Source organism: Solea solea, chromosome 4, assembly GCF_958295425.1.
Source record: "Solea solea chromosome 4, fSolSol10.1, whole genome shotgun sequence".
NCBI classification, from domain to species: Eukaryota; Metazoa; Chordata; class Actinopteri; order Pleuronectiformes; family Soleidae; genus Solea; species Solea solea.
In genome coordinates, this window is record NC_081137.1 from 19,921,567 (window position 1) to 19,940,872 (window position 19,306).

At 42.3% G+C, this 19,306-nt stretch overlaps 1 protein-coding gene across 1 annotated transcript; it reads right to left on the reverse strand.

Annotated features, from left to right (window-relative positions):
* Window positions 1–915: 915 nt before the first annotated feature.
* On the reverse strand, window positions 916–14,520 carry smg6 (SMG6 nonsense mediated mRNA decay factor). Its single transcript, XM_058627340.1, has 19 exons — window positions 14,389–14,520; window positions 11,031–13,317; window positions 10,714–10,906; window positions 9,856–9,966; window positions 9,650–9,756; window positions 9,299–9,377; window positions 9,001–9,111; window positions 8,163–8,378; window positions 6,340–6,401; window positions 6,071–6,216; window positions 5,875–5,988; window positions 5,563–5,737; window positions 5,061–5,280; window positions 4,084–4,263; window positions 3,719–3,883; window positions 3,392–3,536; window positions 2,996–3,258; window positions 2,793–2,874; window positions 916–2,698 (listed from the first exon to the last, which is right to left on the reverse strand). Exons 1-19 carry the CDS (start codon window positions 14,507–14,509, stop codon window positions 2,568–2,570), a joined length of 4,908 nt encoding a protein of 1,635 aa, XP_058483323.1. The 5' UTR covers window positions 14,510–14,520; the 3' UTR covers window positions 916–2,567.
* Between the last annotated feature and the right edge of the window lie 4,786 nt (window positions 14,521–19,306).

Here is a 19,306-nt window from a genome sequence, read left to right on the forward strand (position 1 = left end):
TAAATTTACAGATTCAGCTTCATTAGTACCAAGTTTTAGTCTTAATGAGGACTACTGGTCCTGACAAGGTCAGTGTTTATGCAAGTACACACACACATCTATTCTTCTAATTGATACTGCATCCACTTCCATTCATTTGGACTGCCTGAACAAAGCGTTATCCCTTACCTTAACCTCATCACAGTTCAAATCTTAGTCCCAAACATAACCAGCTCCTTACAAATGAGGTTCTGCCTCATTAGGACCAGGTTTTGATCCCAAAATACACACACAGACACATACCCACAGCTCAGAAACATTTTAGACTATAACTATAGTTAGTGGGGCTGATGATTGTACAGATCTGCCTCACTCATGTGCAGACATGAACCACAACAATTCAGTTTGTGTAGGCTTTTCTTTGTTTACAAGATTTCAATTCAGTATATTTTTACTGTATAAATGTGTTCAATAACTTCCTGCTGATGTAGTATTCATTTTCCCCCCATTTTGATTATTACGTTTAGTGCTTTAGTTTTTATTGCATGGAAAACCTAAAACTTGGGGTTCAGCAATTGTCTCAATTACTTCAACTGTCTTAATGTTAAACATATTAACCTAAATGTGCACAGAAACAAGCTCCTGGGCTGAGATGTTTACTGCCAAGGTTTGAGATAAAGTGAACATAAATACAAGAAAACCTTTCATTCTAACACCAAGTCAAGTGTTTTTTTCCCCACAGCACACGTGACATTTCAGAGGGGGGAAAAAGCACAAGTGTGAATAATGGCTAAATTCCATTTAGGTGCCTCAGTCTAAGAGTCATGTAATTGTGTATGCTGACTCACTGTCACAGTCGAATCTCACTGTGACACTTATTATTATGACAGGTCCGCCTGTCGTGGGCACATTTGCACATTAATGAGCTAAAAACAATAACTTCAAAACAATTTTAATGTTGGAAGATGAACGCCATTTCTGTCACAGAGATTATGTACCACATTTGCACTGACACTAAAACGACAAAGCAGCGCCAATTCACAGAAATTACAGAGGTGCTGAAAATAATGAAACCTGCCTGAATCTTCTCACACATACGGAAACATCGACTGCTGATGGAAGCTGTACAAGCAGAGCTGAAAATGTGCAGCACAAATAAAAAGTACGAGTTGCTACTACTGTACATTCAGTTGACGAAAATTTCACTTCCACATAACCAAACTGTGGTGACTAAGGTATTGATTTTGCACGATGTAACCAAATAGATTAGTCGTGTGAGTATTCAGACACCGTCTCAAAAACACAGGAATATAAAGACATCACTCAAAGCAAAGAAGTGCAAGCAAATTCTTGCCGTTAGACTCCACATATTTAAACTGTAAATAAAGGCAACTGGAGCAAAGGAGAGGAACATTAGCACTGATGATTAAAACATTGCATGAAACAGTTCACAGCTGTGGCAGCAGGAACTGCACAAATGTCACCTCAATAACAAAGGATCTGCAAAGTCACAGGAAAGAACCAAACCATCGTTGAACACTGACAAATGACAGATAGATGGAAATTTGCTCCAAGGATGAAATTCAATAAAATTTAGCCAATGTCAATGTAGCATAAAATCATTCTTTACATATACATTGGTCCCTGATCCAAATCAGTAAATTATGGTTCACACTGAACATCTTTGCAGATGTGGGCCTTCATGAAATAAACACAACTTTACAAACAAACTCAAAAACAAGACAATCAAAAATAAAATGAAGGGAAAACAAAATAAAAAACAAAATGTAATTTTTATTTAATTGAAAATACCCAAACTGAATGTGACTTTAAGGTTGATGAACAACCTAAATTTCCAAACAGTCATACAGCACTTCCTGGTTAGCAGGAAATACCATACACATGCTTGTGATTCATTGGTGGTGCTGAGGTTGGATGACGGCTCCTAGTTGAGCCTCATCACTATGGTCAGCCACTGTTTACTGTACTGACACAGACCATCGTGACTACGCTTCTCTCTCTCCCTGCCTTCCTTTCTATCAGCTCCGCCTTCAAGGACACAGCAGTCTGTCAGACTGGGCCCTCAGAGATACGAGGAAGTGCCAGTTATGGCCTTCAGTGCTGATGTATGTAATCAATTAAATGGCCATAACACTTCCTCTCTCTGGCTCATTCTATCACCAGCTTTAAATGTAATTCTGCTCGCAGGGTACACACTCGCTAACTAGGTGCAGAGGTTCGAGGCTGGTCCAGACATCTGGCAAATCACATCACTTCATTTCTATTTCCTTCCTCCCTTCTAGTCCAGCCTTCCTGAGACGAATCAAGTCTCTGCCTCTTTCTGGGGAAGCTCACTGATCTTAACACATAACACACACACACACTACATCACAAGAGGGAAGCTCACTGAAACCACCTTACTGTCACTACATGAACTTGTATTCCATAAGTAGTGCTTTTTTTGCCCTCTTTTTCGTTTGCTCCTCCCCCTGTTACTCTTCCTCCTCTACTTTAGTGTGTCTTTCCCTCTGACTGAGTGGCAAGCAGGCTTCAGCTGTTGGGTTCCTTTAATTGCAGCTTAGCTTGGTTCACCCCACTTTGGCCCAGCTGAGGAAAGCAGAGATGTCTCGGACCGGGACGTTGCGAGTCAAAGCTTTGACGCGCAGGTTGCGGTCATCTGTAAGGAGCACGACCTCTCTTTGGAGCCTCACTGTCCCATCTGTGTGCAGAAAGAGAGGGCAAAGCGTTGTTTGAGATATGCTCAAAAGAGTGCTTGTGTGTGTGTGTGCACACATGTGGCTGATGGTACATACTTCTCTGTTCAGGCATGAAGTCTTTTGCCTTGTCTTTACAGTAGTGGAGACAGCAGGACAGAATCACATCATCGTTGTTACCCTGCAGATGAACAGAAAACTAAATCACAGCTTCCTGTCCTTTTACTTTTTTCACAATCTAAAAAATATATATAATAAAGCCGGATACAATTATTTCGGGCTCCATTTATTTGGACTCTCACCTGTTGTCCAGAGGTGTCTTCACTGCGGAAGGCTATAGACTCGAGCTGATTACCCCGGCTGGTCAGGGCTCTGAGGCACGGCTCCCTGGCTTCAAACGCTTTCTCTAAGAAATCCACTGCCAACCGGGCCTTCTCCTGCACAGACCGCACGTGGGCCACGCTAACATTATAGTTGCCACGACTGTACGAGTTGCGACCTCCTGAACCCACTTCACCACCATAGTTGTCCTGGCCTTTAGCCAAGCCATCCAACTCTGTAATTACTGAGAGAGATGGGGAGAGACAGAGAGAGCACATCTTTACACCATTAACCAGCATTTCATGTTCCTACACTAACCAACACAAAGGAAGCAGCTGATTCCTTAACTGTTCTTTGTTTTTGTTTCGTAGTCTTACCAATGAGCGGCACAACTATTATGTACTTTCTGCACTGAAGAAGTTTCCTCAGCCCGTCCAAATGATCAATGAATCCATTGGTATCAGGAACCAAGAACAGTGGGCGCACTTCCAGCTCCAACTGCCCACTCATTTGCAGCATCGCCTGAGACACATGGTGACAAATACACAAACAAATGAAATACAAAAAAAAACCAACAATAAATGAGAACAAAAATGTGTTTTTCCTGCACATATTTTTCATTTGTTTTTACTCGTTTAACCTATAAATTGTCATACATACAAATGAAAAAAAGTATTGTTGAGTTTGGCATCTACCAGTTTTACCTGTATTTTATCCTTGCGCTTCTGTTGCTGTGCGAGTTTGTTGGCAAGGGCATGGCGTCGTGCCTTCAGCTGCCTGATGTCATTCTCGCTACCTCCCGCCTCGTCTGCGTCCTCGTCTCCCGATGCAGATGGAGACGACTCCGCCTCGACTATAACATCATCAGCCTTGTAAACAGACGCGGACAATAAGCAATTCGGTAATTCAACAGCCTCGGCTGAACTGCAATAAAAATTTAATTTCAACATTTACATAATTATGAGTTGGGGTCAAATTTTGAAAAGGAGCACAATCAGAAGGAACAAAACAGGGTCGCCGTGTGGAGAGAATACGTTATTAGAGGGGAAAGCAGAAGAAAAAGATTCACCTCTTTTTCCGTTATAGAATCCTGTCTGCCTCGATCCACAGAGTGATGGCTAGGTGGTAAAGAGGCCGCCACAGAGATGTATTTTCCTCCTTTGAAGGCCAACAAAGGCTCTTCCTGTCCACACAATGCCTCCAGAAAGTACTTCAGCACGGTCACTCTCTTACAATCTGCTGCTATAGTCTGAGGGAAGAGAAATACGGGCATGAAAACAGGAGGGTGCTGAATCGTGGTGCATGTGTTCATGTCACCTACCCATGTCATGTTAATCAAATTGTAAATACAATCAAATTTTATCCACAGCTTGTAACTTCAAACGTATATGAGTTTATATTCCTGTATGATGAATTTTATACTTTATACTAACTTTGCACTGGAGTTTTACTCTTTATTCTGTTTGCTTTCATTCTCTTGCTTTTACACAACAGGAACACAAGCTCATTTATTTCACGGCATGCTTTACTCATATTAAAATAGACCGTCTTCCGGTTTGCTACAAGGAGGTAACTCGTAGTGGAAATCTATGAGAAAATGAGGTGACTTCATAATAACAACATATCAGTCAACATTTTCCTGAGGAGTTAAAGGTCTTAATCAATAGTTTCAATACTTCCTTAATAGAAGATGGTGTCAATTCCTCATTTTGAGGAAAAATAGATGTCTAACATGTCACATATGAGTGGACAGCAGTGTGATTGACAGCTGGTATCCTCCAGGAGCCCAGTTACAGGTGACAAATTTCTGGTTGCAAAAACTGTCATGGCCCAGTCAAATCACAAGGCTTCACAACGTGAGTTTATTTTGCAACGGAAAATGATGTTGTGTTTGTTTGTGTGGTTGATACATAATAATGAGTCTGATCTAGTGTTTCCACATTTGTGTGTCAGTCATGCACAGTGGCAAGTAAAAAAACGTCTTGCTCTGTGCCGACATTAATAGCTTTTTTTTTGTCAAAAGGATGAGCATTATGGGACACTCACCATTTCAGTGTGTCTGTCAGTGTAACAGGGCTCCTGCGGTGCAGCCAGCAGAGGTATGAAACCAGCAAGCAGCCTGTCCTCCTTCAACTGCAGCACCGTCAACTCCTCATCGCCCTCGACTTCGTCAGTGTCGACTTTGTACAGGGGAAGTTCGCCGTGGTGCACGCGCGCCAGCGCGTTACACAGGTCAGCCAGACACTGCCAAACATCGGGGCTACAACTTGATAGAGAGGACCGGTCATAAGTGGTGGCGAGTAACTAGTACGTACATTTAAAAAACTACCATCTGACGAGAGCTGTCAGGTGTGATTTGACAAAAAATACTAATACAGAACCGACAGAGGAAGTCAAATGAAGCAGATGTCATAAATATTACAATAAATCAAATGACAGTGTGATGCAAGGTCATTATGACAAACCTAGAGTATTTTCAGCCAAATTGGCAGCCTCCATTGGTTTTTATATCAAGTCACTCTTTAGCTGTTTGACACACAGTACTCACTCTATACTGCATGGTGGTGGGTTCCACAGCTCCGAGTGTCCCAACATCCAGTCAGACCACACCTTCACGCTCGGCAGTAGTTCTCTAAGATTCAGTGGGAAGGCAGAGACTCTCACCATACCATTTGGCCTCGCCCCTGTACCGTCCTCTTCCCCATCTGTCGCAGGGACCGGTTCTGAAAGCAAGTAGCATGTTAAGATGAATGATGCATCACAAAGCCAAAATATCCCAGATAACAGGTATTTGCAATCTTGTGATGGTGCTATAAACGTGTCGTATTTCAAACATTTGTGGGTCTTCCCGTGTTTATACCTGCAGGAGTATTACTTAGCAGCTCCGTGCAGTGTTGGACCAAAACGGCAAACATGCCGAGACCCAGGGCCGTGCATTGCTCTTGTAGGACAGACCGCACTTCTCCTTCTTCACCTGACAGAGAGACGAGAATTTGAGAACGTACTTTTGACATTTTTGCTTCAGTATTATCAATGGCTGGTACGGTCAGAATTACCTCTATTGTGGGCATTGTGTATAGTGAACATGTTGATGGTGATGATCTGCAGCATTTGTGTGCTGCCCAGCAGGGAAGGTCCATGCTGGAGCAGCAACCTGAACTCCTGCAGAACACGACTCGCCACACCAGGGAACGATTCCATGCTGCATACAAGATGCAGCGAAATATACAATGAACACAGGCAAAAAGGCGCACACATGTGCATCATTAAATTATATTCTTGAACTTTCAATCTCCTATCTGTAAATTCAAGAGACAGCACTCACCCCACTTTGGTGAAGAGCTTTCCATGAGCATGCAAGAAACTCAGAATGAACCTTTTATTCAACTGTAGGGGAAAAAAACAAGAAGAAGAAAAGCATTTTACTAATATTTTACCAACCATTTAATTTAGCAACAAACCCCAACAAGAAATTTTTTTTATTCATCCTTTGAAAAGGCATGTGAAAAGATTTGAAGCTCGTGTTGCCATTCACAAATGCCCCTGGAATTTTAAACAATAAGGAAGGAAATGAACAGTGAAGCTATATCTGGCATATTGGGTTTTTTATGGCATAAGGGATACAGATGTATCTCATAACAGATAGTGGACTGAGCACATGGCATGAGAAATAAAGAGAAACTTAATCCGATCTGTGCCTTTTTTCCCACCCAAATGTGGTGGACAAGACTTTACTCATAATGAGCATCGACAGCATCAACTCTGGTGAGTAAAACCACACTCCATTAGTCCATAATTGTCACAGAGAGAGAACTGCTCCCACATTTCAAACAAAAAAGCAAAAAAAAAATGCACCACAGACGAAGGCCTTAGACATGAACAGAGATGGTGAGATACAGTTTGCCTCATAACGTTTACATAGCAATAAAATACAGGAAATAGATTTAGATTTTCCTCAGTAGTGACTAGTGAGAACTGAATCAATAATGCTGTAAATTGCTGATTCTGTGGTTTTAAATAATTAAGTGGCTGACCTCGTGTGATACAGTTTCAGCTTCCTTCCCTAAAAATCAGTGGAAGAAAACTCCAGTAGATAATCACACCCCTAAAAGCAATAAAGAATTCACTGCGTAATGATCACCAATGAAATGTGTCACGCCACTGGGGCGATGGTAGCACAGAAGTGGTAGAGTGAGTCATCTTTCAACTGGAAGGTTGCAAGTTCGATGTGAATGGGTAAGAAATAGTTACATAGATGTGCTGTATGAATGTGTGAGCATCTGAGAATGCTGATAAAGTTGATATAATCTGAGCCCTCTTCCCACAACCCAAAAAGATGTAGACACACCCTTGCTATTTAAATTTAGCATGACGCAAGTGAGTGAATAAATTATAAAGGACAAAAAGGAAAATTGCTTTACGGGAATGAACAGCTAGGAGTCCACTAGTAGCAATGATGAGTTGGATGCTCAGTTGTTTTATTTAATAAGAAAAAGAAACGCAATAATGAAGAGCACAGGACAGCTTGTTTGGTTCAGATTGTTGCACAGAATGAGCTCACATTGACTTAATACAGGCTCACAAAATACTAATGTGCAAATAACACAAAAGAAATAAAGCCTAGAGGTATGCAAAAACTAAAAGACTAAAATGGCTACTTTTGCCATTACTCAGTGTAAAGAAGTACAGTTTTTAGAAAATTACACTGGGAAATTCTATTCAATATTCATTCAAAATCTTACTTACTAAAAGGATTGTATCACACAGTTATCTGTTTTGTCTGCCTCAATGTCACCCAGAGGGCACAGAAAAATGTTTACAGGAATACAATCATGGTGCACTGTTGCAAGCAGAAAGGAAACTAACCATAAGGGCCATGTAACAAAAGATAGAACACGGGTTAAGAGTTTAAAAACAGCGAAAACAAGAACATTGATTATTTTGTGTGAGCACATTGAACTGAATAAAATGGACTCAGAGAGAGGACATACTGAATGACGGGGGAAATAATTAAGATGACAAAAATAACTTGGATTTCTAAATGATAAACATGGAAAATACAATATTATTTGTGTAGATCAAAATGATACTTAAGGCTCAATGTGCCCGTCTGTATAAGAGAGAGCAAAGGGATCAAAGGGTTCTTACGTCACTGGCGCTGAGATTACCCAGCTCTCCATCCTGTTCAGAGTCTCTGCTGGACTCACTGCCTCCTCTATGCGAGGACGGGGTTGCAGCTTGTCCAGTAGGGCGAACCCAGATCTCCACACGCGCTCCCTCGTCCCCTCTTCCTCTCCCTCTAACTGCTGGACCCTTAGAGCCTCCTTCATGCTCCTGCTTCCTCTTTTGCTCAAGTTGCTCTGCCTGGAAGAAATAGATACATAATTCATACAAACAAGAAGCACATAATTACACCAGATTATATTAAATTGAATCATCTGTGCCAATGCATTGATTTAATAAGCATGTTAATGGTCTTAGCAAATTAACGCGTCTATGTCATCGTCGCTAATGAGCAACAATGGTTCAAGTTCAAGACTCCGACTTCAAATATTTTCTACATCTATGTCGAGGCTTAGTAGATTTCTCTTTTAGCAGGGCTGCACAAGGATCGTGATTTTATTGCTTAACATTTCAATGCCTTTTTTAAAATGCCACCATATCATCAAATATCATAGTTAACCAATTAGGGATGTACATTTTATTCAAAACACACCTCCCTGTCTACCAACCTGCAGTGGAGAATGCCTTCCCTACCACTAACAAAAAACATCTCACCACCCGCTATCTGCTGCTCTGCATCATGAGGGGGTAATACTGCAATGTCATTGGTTGAGGGAGAAAGTAGGGGCACTTGTTTTGATGCCACTAATTAAAATTAGTCAAGAGTCATGATTGTGATTTCTTTTTCATCAATCATGTAGCTCGAATAAAAATGTAAAAGTCCAGACATCTGATTCAAGTCAGTGGCCAAAGCGCATCTTACCTTTCGTTTGGCTTCTTCAAACAGACTCATCAGGCTTTCCTTGGCAGTCAGGATGGGGTTGGAAGCCGCCAAACTGCGCATGTAATAATACACAGCATCCAACTTCCTTTTCTGCAAGTGAGAAGTGGGATTAGAGTTCAGAGGCCAACACAACATTACACCAAACATGGTATGAAAAAAACTATTCAGGATTAAAATTGTCAGTCATAAAAAAAGACACATTAAAGTCTATGATCTAATAATGTTTGAAGGGAATATTATCTATCCGACTTTTCATAGCTTACTACATACTACTTACTGTATAGACTGCCAGTAGGGCCAGCTGGTTATATGGTCGTCCATTTTTGGGGGCAATTTGCTGGGCTTTCAGGTACCAGCTGAAAAAGAAAAGCAACAGCAAAAGCAATAAGATGAGGTTTCTCATCTAATGGGAAAGAACTGTGTCTCATACAGTTCTAAAACTTTGTAGACAGCATCTCAGCAAAAGATGTCCGAGACAGAAAAAGAAAGGTGCCACAGTTTGGTCATTTTCAACAATTTGAGATAAATAAAATACAGCTTTCTGAAAAATTAAGCAAGTCTACATCTCATGCTCTTGAGTGTGTAAGAAATTTCACACTGCCTGGAAAATGTTCGAATCAAAGCCTACCTGCGAGCCTTGCCATAGTTGGCCGAGTCACTGGCTTGTTCCCGGTAACGTGCAATATCTCCCTGGCAAATCATACAGCGCTGAGCACTGATAAGTGCATACTTTACCTGAAAAATATGTGCACATTTCTATGAAAAATTATGAATCTTTAAACACATGTAACAACTTCACATACACACAGAATAAAACAAAGACTATCCCAGTACCGTTTTGCGTAATGGCCGAGTCCTGATGGCCATGCCATCCATGTAATCCTCTAATTTAAATTGGTACACTGTCTGTAGCTTCTGGACCAGTGTATCAAAGAAAAGTGATCCCTGTTAAAACACAGACAACAGCAGACAAGTTAAATCACATTAAGGGGGGGAAAACACAGCAAAAATAACAGTAACATGTACATCAGATGAAAAAACATAGAATACAGAATATGTCTCTTTCTAACATTTGGATCTGAGCTCACTTACTGCTGAGCACAATAAAAATTTCACTGTATTAATTAACTGACTTATGCAGTAGCACTGGGTCTCTATGAGAGGAGCCAGCACATGACCAGGCTGCAGTGGACAAACAGCACATTAATAAAAAGGACAATGGTAAAAAGTACACAGGATCACTTTGTGTGCTTAGAATCAGTCGAATGCCTCAAAAGGCATTGCACGATATTTAAGCATTCAGCATGTCGTCAATCAACCTCAGACTCTGCAGCATTGCAATTGTTGAAGGCCAGACAAGAAAGAGCTGAAGGGGTCTGCAGTGCAGGCCTGGTTGAGTGTCATCAAGGAACGGTGGACTTACAGAAGACTTAAAGCAGTCATTGACTGTTACGAAATTCTCACAATATATTAAATATGGTGAGTTCAAATTAAGGAAATGTACTAATTTTGGACAGCGTGACCCTAGTTACAGATAACATTATTAATGAGAATTAATTGTTTTCATAGATGAATAAAACAGAGTGGTACATTTCTTCTTCTTATAATTTATCAAATTCGAATTAAAACGTGCAGTACGTAATATTTAAGTGAAAACATTGCCCCATCTGACTTTTCCCACGTACTCCTTACCTCGTCAAGTAGAGTGAGCAACATGTTCCGGACATAAGTGGTGCTGTCGTGTGCAGGGTCTTTGAGTAACTGCCTGAAGTGCTCTATGACCTGATAAAACACGTTCTTCCATAAAGCTTGGTCCACATTCTGAGAATCTGAGAACTCAATGTCCGTGAGGATGACCTGTTCATAGAGCCCCAAAAGGTCCGCTCTAAACAACAGAGGAGGCGGGAAAAAAATCAGAAAAGTTTTTTTTTTTTTAGTTTTCGTCCAATTAGCCAAATATGTGGCATACAACAAAACAATAACACACAACTTGTCACCATAAACCTCACCTGAGCTGGGCCATGCGATCCAGTCCATCAGCACTCACTCTGTCCCTGGACAGCAGATTACTGAGTTGGAGCTCATGTGCATCTGCCGCCCTTAACAGCCTCCCCAGTTCCCCTCTGGCTTGTTGCTCCACTTCTTCAAGTGACAAACCACCTCCTGAACGAGGCTGAGAATAACCTCCTAACTTGTAACTACCACCGAACTGTCCCACGCCAGGGCTCTGGTACATACCATTAGTGGGAACCATTTGGTAGGGCCCCATATATGGATATGGATAGCGCTGATTTGAGGAGGTGCCAGGATTTTGTGGGTTGCTGGTGGACATAGGGTAGCAGTAGGGATTGTCAGAGTTTTGGAATTTGTAGAACGCCATGGCAGCAGCCTGCTGTGATCGAAAGTGTTCGCCCTGCTGGACCGGAGGACTGCCTGCAACCTCATCATCCGTGTCTAGAAAGTGAAGTTGTCCATATCCAGTACCTGTTTGAAGATATACAGGCGGTTGGAGGGACTTGTGCTGTGAGGACTGACTGCTGGTAAGAGCAGGTTTCTGATCTGGGTTATTTGGATCCCACAGTCGTCTCACTCCTCCTCCTCTACCCCCTCTACTACTGTGTGCTGCTGCTCCTCCCCTGATTCCACCGAAAAGTCTTTGGCCAACCTCAGGTGAATTAGAGATATCTGTGTGGGCTGGAAGCACCAGAATACCTCCACCTCTGCCACGAGGAACCAAGCCTTGCTTGCGATGTTGTGTTTCTCCACTTTGTGATGAGGCACCGAAAGGTTTTTCAGGGGAAACTCTTTGAATTGCTCTACCTTCACCTCTGCCTCCCTTTGGTCGGTTCCTTTCTTCTCTCCTCCTTGTTGCACACAGCTCTTCCTCCCCTCCTCTTCTTCTCCTTCTTCTGTTTTCTGCAATGTCGTTGATCTCACTCCCTTCTAGTGATTCTGTAGAAGATTCCCCATTAGTTGGCCAGCTTTGTAGGCGACCTCTTTGTCCCTCTCTCCTACTAACCATCTCGTCTTTGTTACTGGGCTTAGGCTGAAAGCGTGGCCACTTAGAGCTTTCCACATCCTTCCCGAGTCCTGGACCATCCAAGCTGGTCACACTGCTGGCTGAGCTACTGCTGTAAGTTCGATTGCGTGAGCGTCGTATATCTGATTTGGAATATCGTTTTGAGGATGGTGCTGTGATGTTGGCATTGGATTTGTTTCTATTTGCTCTTTCTACAGTTTTGTCTAAATTTCTCTCTGCCCTTGCATTTTTCTCAGCTTCTCTGGACCGATTGTTGTTGTCATCTCCTCTTGTGCTTTCTTCACAGTTCTCTCTGCGTTTGCCTTGGTGCGTATCTCCAGTCTTACAGGGTTTGTTATTCCTATCTGCTTCTGCTGCTCTACCGTCTCTCTCCCTCTCATCTTTCCCCTGGACGCTTTTTCCTCCAACACTCATGCCATCCCCACCTCCTCTGGAATCCAAATTTCTTTCTTTTTCTTTCTCCCCACCTCTTCTACTGCGGTTTCCTTTTTCCCTCTTCCTATCTATCTTTTCTTCCTCTTCTTTTATGACTCCCCCTTGGCTTTGTCTTCCCTTATCAGTAGTTTTACCTCTCCTACAGGTTACCTCATCAACATTTTGGACTTCATGTCCACCTTTCCCTTTCACAGAGAGTTTTTCTACCTTGCTGGTTATTTTTTCCACAGAAACATCAGAGGGTAAGGGAGGCTTGTGAACATCTCTGCTTCCTTGCTTTCTGTTTACATCAGTGGATTTAACAGTTTTTACATTTTCGTGCGTACCTTTGACTTCTTTAGCCTTCCCTCTTTGCTTTTGAGGAGATGCCGTTTTATTACCCTCTGTTTCTTCAGTACTCTGCTGGAATTCTGGCTCATTTTTTTGAGGTTTATCTTGCTCTTTTCCAACTCCACAGTCCTTTCCAGAGATGTTCCTTCGGCTCCCTGGTTGATAAAATTCACGGTCAGGTTTGCGGGCTTTCTTAGCCAGTTTTGCAGCTCCAGCAGGTTCCAACTGTTCCACGTCATTTTCAACTAGGCCTTTTTCTTGATTTGCCTCTGTTTTAACAGGTGAGCAGATGCCCTTTCTTCCATTATGAGTGTTACTACCATCACCTCCAACCCGTTGGTCAGTGCCTGTCTCATTTGTGCCCCCTGAAACTGAGTCCCCCTCCTCGCTGTCACGATGACGCCGTCCAGGTCCAGCTAAAGGCAGGTAGCGCTGCAGATCAGGTCGCTTTTCATCACGTTTCCTATGTTGCTTAGGTACATGTTGCTCCTCTAAAAAATAAAAACACAACAAAAAAAGAATATGGCAAATGTCAAAGCCTGGCATTTACAAAGCAAGGAGATGGAGTATAGATATTCAAGAATACATAATCTGTTTAAAGTTATCTAATGCAAAGACCAAATGAAACAATACCTCTGAATGCCACTACATACTTTTCAATTCCACAACTGTGACAGTGGTGCTCAGCCTCATTGATACATGCAAAATAAGTAAATCGTTAAAATAAATCACCACTGCCTAAGTAATTCACTTCAACAACTGAACATTGTACTTTTTATGAATTATCATTAAAAGAGAAATTAACAGTGTAGTTTTTAAGGGCTATATCTAGCTGTGCATGACCATAGTTCAAATTTTGAACAGGCTAAGTCAAAGGACATGTCACCAAGTTTAAGGTCTAATTTATGAGTTTTTTTAATGGAAGTTACATCAGATTCTTAACCTAGTACTTATGAAAATAACAAAGGACACTAGAATTATGTTCTTAAGCTACAACATTTTATTTTTAAATCTATTTTGTCAACATGTTACGTAAGGTAGACTGGAGGAAGACTATTTCCTTCATATGGACACACTACCGTTAAGGTTTCTGACCAACAACACAGTCAAACTGCCCCACAACGTAAAACTGAACATATGTGACAACATAAAAACATAGACGATGACATAGATGTTAAGACGACTCTACATGTGAAGTTTTACATTTATGTTAAGTTGAACTAACAAGCGCTTAACAATCACAACAGTCGCGCTCGTCAGTCCTAACCCGATTAAGTATTTCGCACAAATTCCCTACAAGTATTCCCTAAGTATAACGAGTCGAAATAAGGAAACGAGTTAGAAGTAGTTAAATTTGGCCTAAATAGCAACAACAGTAGTAAAAAAAACAAACACGCGGGACCGAAGAACGAACACATAGCTAAGTTAGCTAGCTAACAGCTTGGTACAAACTTGGCAACTCCGTAGCCTACTTTAAATCGAATCGCGTTGTTTCTATGATCTAATTTATCGGCATTCCTGGGAACAAAGCACTCCCATATATCTGCGTTGTATATTTTCACCTTTCTGGCCGCCAGTATCGTTATTAACTGCGTTCGACGCCTCAGCACGGAGTTCCGCCGCTGAGATTCGCACTCTCTCCAGTTCGTTCGCCATCTTTGCTCTGACTGAAAACAAACACATCAAGTACGGTGGCCGAGTGGGATCAAGAAGCGTACTGGGCGACAGTTGGCGTTTTCAAATCACGGTTTCAATTTTTATTCCGCGTCTGACACTTTTTGACAGGTTTAACAACATTTGATGTTACTTTTTTCCCATAGGAAATGAACTGGGGGGGGGGGGGGGGCTGATCAAAGGCAGGCGAGCTTTGTGTGAAAGCACACACACACACACACACACAGACCAAAGGCAACAACATGAGAACTTAGAGAAAACATTCAAAGCAGTTTTGTGTTGTGTCTCAAAATGAGGGACCGTAAAACCTTCTTTGGAACTATTTGGATTTATTAGGATATAAATCCACTGCAAGCAATCCATGCATACATTTGGACACGGAGAGACTGACACACAGACCCCTACTAATTAAGAGTAAAAGTGCCATTAAGTGACTGTTGTTTACTTTTGTCTTTGTTTATTTGTTTTATTGTTGCTTTAAAGTTTTGTAATTATTGATTTGGCCTACTAGGAAGTTAGGTAAAGAGAGAGGCACACAAAAGTAATCATATACACTCTTTTGTGTTACACCATGCCATGTTATCCTAATGCTGTTTGCTGTTTTCTGTTATGTGCTCTCTTTGAAATTACAGAGAGCAAATTACCTCTTCATCTAAGCAGATAGATAGATAGATAGATAGATAGATAGATAGATAGATGTTGTGCCGATGTTATGTAACTGCTACGTATGCCTTGACCTATATATTAGGCTTGGTGGGGGAAGGGTGTTTAAAGGTCTTCCCATTATATAAAGGAACAGATTACATACAGTCATATATACTGTATACTGTACATATCATACACACTGTGCACTCAGTTTCATGCAATATCCACTAGATGTCAGGACTGAATACTTATTATTATATTCTGTTTTTTATCTTAAAGGTCTGGCCCAACTATGAACTTTATTTCTAGTTTTCATCATCTCCTGATTATTTGTCTGAACTGTCTCCCACTTGTGATTATGTGACCCTACCTGGCACATAACATGAGTGTGTGTGTGGGGGGGGGGGGGCAGATATACAGTACATAGGACTATGTGTATTCTCTCTCTCTCTGTGCCACTGGAAGCATGTGTGTGTGTGTGTGTATAGATATATATATATATATATATAAAAGGAGGTATTAGAGAGTTCATGCAAACATCATCTATGTGGCTGAAGCTTGAGTAAACAGCTTCATTTCCCTAGCAACACCAAATTAAAGGGCCAGAGCCTCTCTTGTCTTTCCTATGAATCTCTCACACACAAATCCCTCCTCACACATAAGACACCCCCTTCGTTATGTCACACACTCACTCATTCATTCATGTACAGTGCTCGGCTCACTTGGTGGCATATCAGGGGTGTCACTCGTCACACGCTTGCTGATTGCTTCTTCGGTAATTGAAGATATTTTTTTATTTGATTTCTTTTGTCTAATTCAGCGACGACTGCCTTCATCAGAGTCAGTGTCAGAAACAGCGAGTACAACAGAGGAAACTGGGCTAATTAGACAACTGTATAGACAGTCTTTGGTTTGACTTTCACGCGTTGTTTCCTCTTTTTCACTGACAAGAAACACAGAGTATGAACAAAGCTTGATGAACACCACATGCTGATGATGGTTACTAACAACTGCAAATATCGTGCGTGGCATAAACAAAAAAGGACACAGAATACTGCTGATGTAGTACGAGCAGTGTCTCTCGATGAAGCACACCAGGGGTTGTAGAATATTTTTCGTGTCTGCAGTGGAGAGAGGTGTGAGAGAGAGAGGGAGGGAGGGAGGGAGGGGGCCGCCGGAAGTGGTGGGTGTGTGTCTCCCTGTGTGTGTGTGTGCATGTGTATAAGTTACTTGTGTGCTTCTGCGCGCATGTGTATGTGTGCAGAGTTCTGATTGTCAGTCCTGCACCACAGTGCAGGTGGAGCAATGCAGGGTGATAAGTGACACGGAAGGACAGAGAAGGGGGGAGGAAGCAAGGTAGAGAGAGAGAGAGAGAGAGGGAGAGAGGTGAGGAGCCGAGTGAGAGGGGTGAGGAGGCATGATGCAGGAGGAGAGGAGAGGAGGAGAGACTGTGCATACAGATGAGGAAAAGCAGGGGAGTTTTTGCAGGTGAATTTCTGACACCAGGGGGGTTTCACCAGCTCAATCATATCTAGATCTCTCTGCCTCCATCTCATTTTCTCCATTTCTCCCTCTCTCTCCCTCTCTCCCTCTGTGTCTGTCCCCCCCCCACTGGTGCACTGGGAGGTGGGAGGAGATGACTTTTAGAGATGACTGGAGTAAAGGAGGAGGAGGACAGATGGGGGAATACAGTCAGGGGAGAATGGTGGAGACAGGAGCGGGACGTTGTGGCTGAGGATGGAAAAGATTGAAAATGCTGAAAAAATCAAATTAACAGAGACTGAAACAAATTAAAGAGAATAAAGAAGAAAGTGAGTCGATTGAAATAGGATCCTCATCCTGAGAGGTGTGTGTGTGTGAGAGAAATAAAAGGTGTGTGGGTAGGACAGACAGACAGACAGAGCCAGAAGCTTGTGTGACGCATCTTTGCTGGTATTAGATGTTTGGAGAATATCCATTGCAACAGTTTTAATGTATAATTCACACACACAAAAAAATTGAGGGAGGAATGAACAAAAAAAAAGAGAAGACACTGTGGGTTAGAGTACACAGAGTGACGTGTGAAAGCACAGAAGCCATGACAATATACAGAGAATTTTAAATGAGTGCAACATGCAATGCAGATTGTAGCCAGGCAACATTTCATGACCTCATTCAATGAAAGTTTTATTAGAAACATTAATCAAAGAACTGTATATCATCACTGCACAAGCAGCACTGTCTGTTTAACCAGCGCATATAACTATCTTTTCTGGATTCAACTCCTGATTACAGCTGTTAAAACATTCAATCCTCATAATTTAAGTTGAAATTTGACATTAGAAACTATGGTTGGAGTCTATGCGACTTTTGGATTTTGATATAAACTCAAAACTAACTGGGAATTTCTGGTAATAAATGAAATCTAGCTTTGCTTCTACTCGGTTAGGTGCAGCATAATACTGTAGTTTGATTCAAAGGCAAATAAAGAGCCATATATCATTCTTAATAGTCATCTGCTCTGACTGTTTCACAGATGCACTCATTCCAACACAGACAAAAACCCTCAAACACACGCACATGCAACTACCCACACTTTGACACACACACACACACACACACACACACACTGTACAGTTGGCAATGCTCGTTAATTACATCGAGCATATGACTGTGGCATAATGTGAAGTTGTGTGTGTGTGTGTGTGAGTCACTGTTGGGAGTTAGAGCGGATGAGAAGAGACAGCATATGACTTTGCACAGTGACAGATGACCTTGGCATCCCGCGGCGCCGTGTAATGAACGAACGGGGGCTGCGTTGTTGTCCCAATCTCAGGTGAAGTCATTTTTTTTTTTTTGCAGAAACACACACACACACACACGCGTCGTCCTCCTCTGACTCCGTCACACACGACAAGAAGATAAACATACACAAACATGTTCAAAGTCCATAGGTGAGTTGTCATATGTGGGTGGGTGTGTGTGTGGGGGGGGGGGCATGCGGAGGTTCGAGTGTGGGTTTGTGAAGAGGTGCACATGAGACAGTGAAGGGAACGATGTGGGGGTGGGGGGACGGGGGGGGTTTCACTAATAAACACCCACTCTTTCCGAACCTCCATCTTTCTCTAACACCCACCCCACACACACACACGCACACACACTCTCCTCCTCCCCAGCTCTCCTTTGACAGAATCCTCATTATGGGCACGTTTGGCAGCAGAGTCCTCCTCCTCCACCTCCTCCTCCCCTCTCTCTCTCTCTTGCTCTTTCTCTCTTGCCCTGCTCGCTGTGTTGGAGCCAGCTTGGCAATCAAAGGGAGAGAAAACACAAATGAGAGTGGAGGGTGGGGTGGTGGGTGCAGGGGCTCACTGGGACTTCAGTATGAGTCAGAATGGGAGAAGGGGAGGTGGGTAGGAAAGGTAGGCGGTTGTGAGGAGGGAGAGGAGTATGGGAGGGATACATTTTCTTCTTCTTCTTCTTCTTCTTCTTCTTTCTTATCTGACTGCATTCTCTGTTTGGAATACAGATGAGGAGATAGAGAGAGAGAGAGAGAACCAACAACTAGCCATGACAGACAGATACGAGATTTAAACAGGAAATAATCTGCATCCTGATTCATGATGATTAAAGATCTGAGATACAGTATATGCTGGATGTGGAGTGTGAGTTGAGGCCAGAGTGCCTGTGGACCGATCACATGTCAAAACAAGAAGCACAAGGTTGAATCATTTGGAACATAATCCTGTTCATTTGAATTAAAACAATAGCTGTAGCTTTGCACTAATGACACAAAGAGACTTGTAGTAAGTGGGAGTGTCATGTCAGTGAGGGTCTGAGTGAAGAACAATTTCATTCATACTTTTTCAAACACCCCCGCCCCATATCCACATTGTATACGCTTGTGTACACACACACACACACACACACACACGCTTGCTCACCAAATACTCGTCCTCCACCACACGTCAGCACATTCAAATTGCTGTTTGATTGCAGTCAGTGGAGATTCTACAGTTCTGAAGTAAGACACAGACTGTGTCCCTCCTCTGCTGCAATCACTTCCGAGGCAGGGGGATTAAAACACAGCGAACTAAAAATTTGGCGGAGAACCGACTTGAATTTAATGTCTTGACTTTCCACTGTGTTCCACTTATGGTCCGGAATTCGAGCCGCGCTGCAAAG

What these genes read in the sequence shown, in the direction of transcription:
- smg6 (XM_058627340.1), bottom strand. Translation starts at nt 14,509, where the DNA reads ATGTGTTTGTTTTCAGTCAGAGCAAAGATGGCGAACGAACTGGAGAGA. An exon ending in AATAGTTGTGCCGCTCATTG is followed by an intron (nt 3,259 to 3,391) that starts GTAAGACTACGA and finishes CATCTCTCTCAG; the next exon opens with TAATTACAGAGTTGGATGGC. An exon ending in AAGACACCTCTGGACAACAG is followed by an intron (nt 2,875 to 2,995) that starts GTGAGAGTCCAA and finishes GTTCATCTGCAG; the next exon opens with GGTAACAACGATGATGTGAT.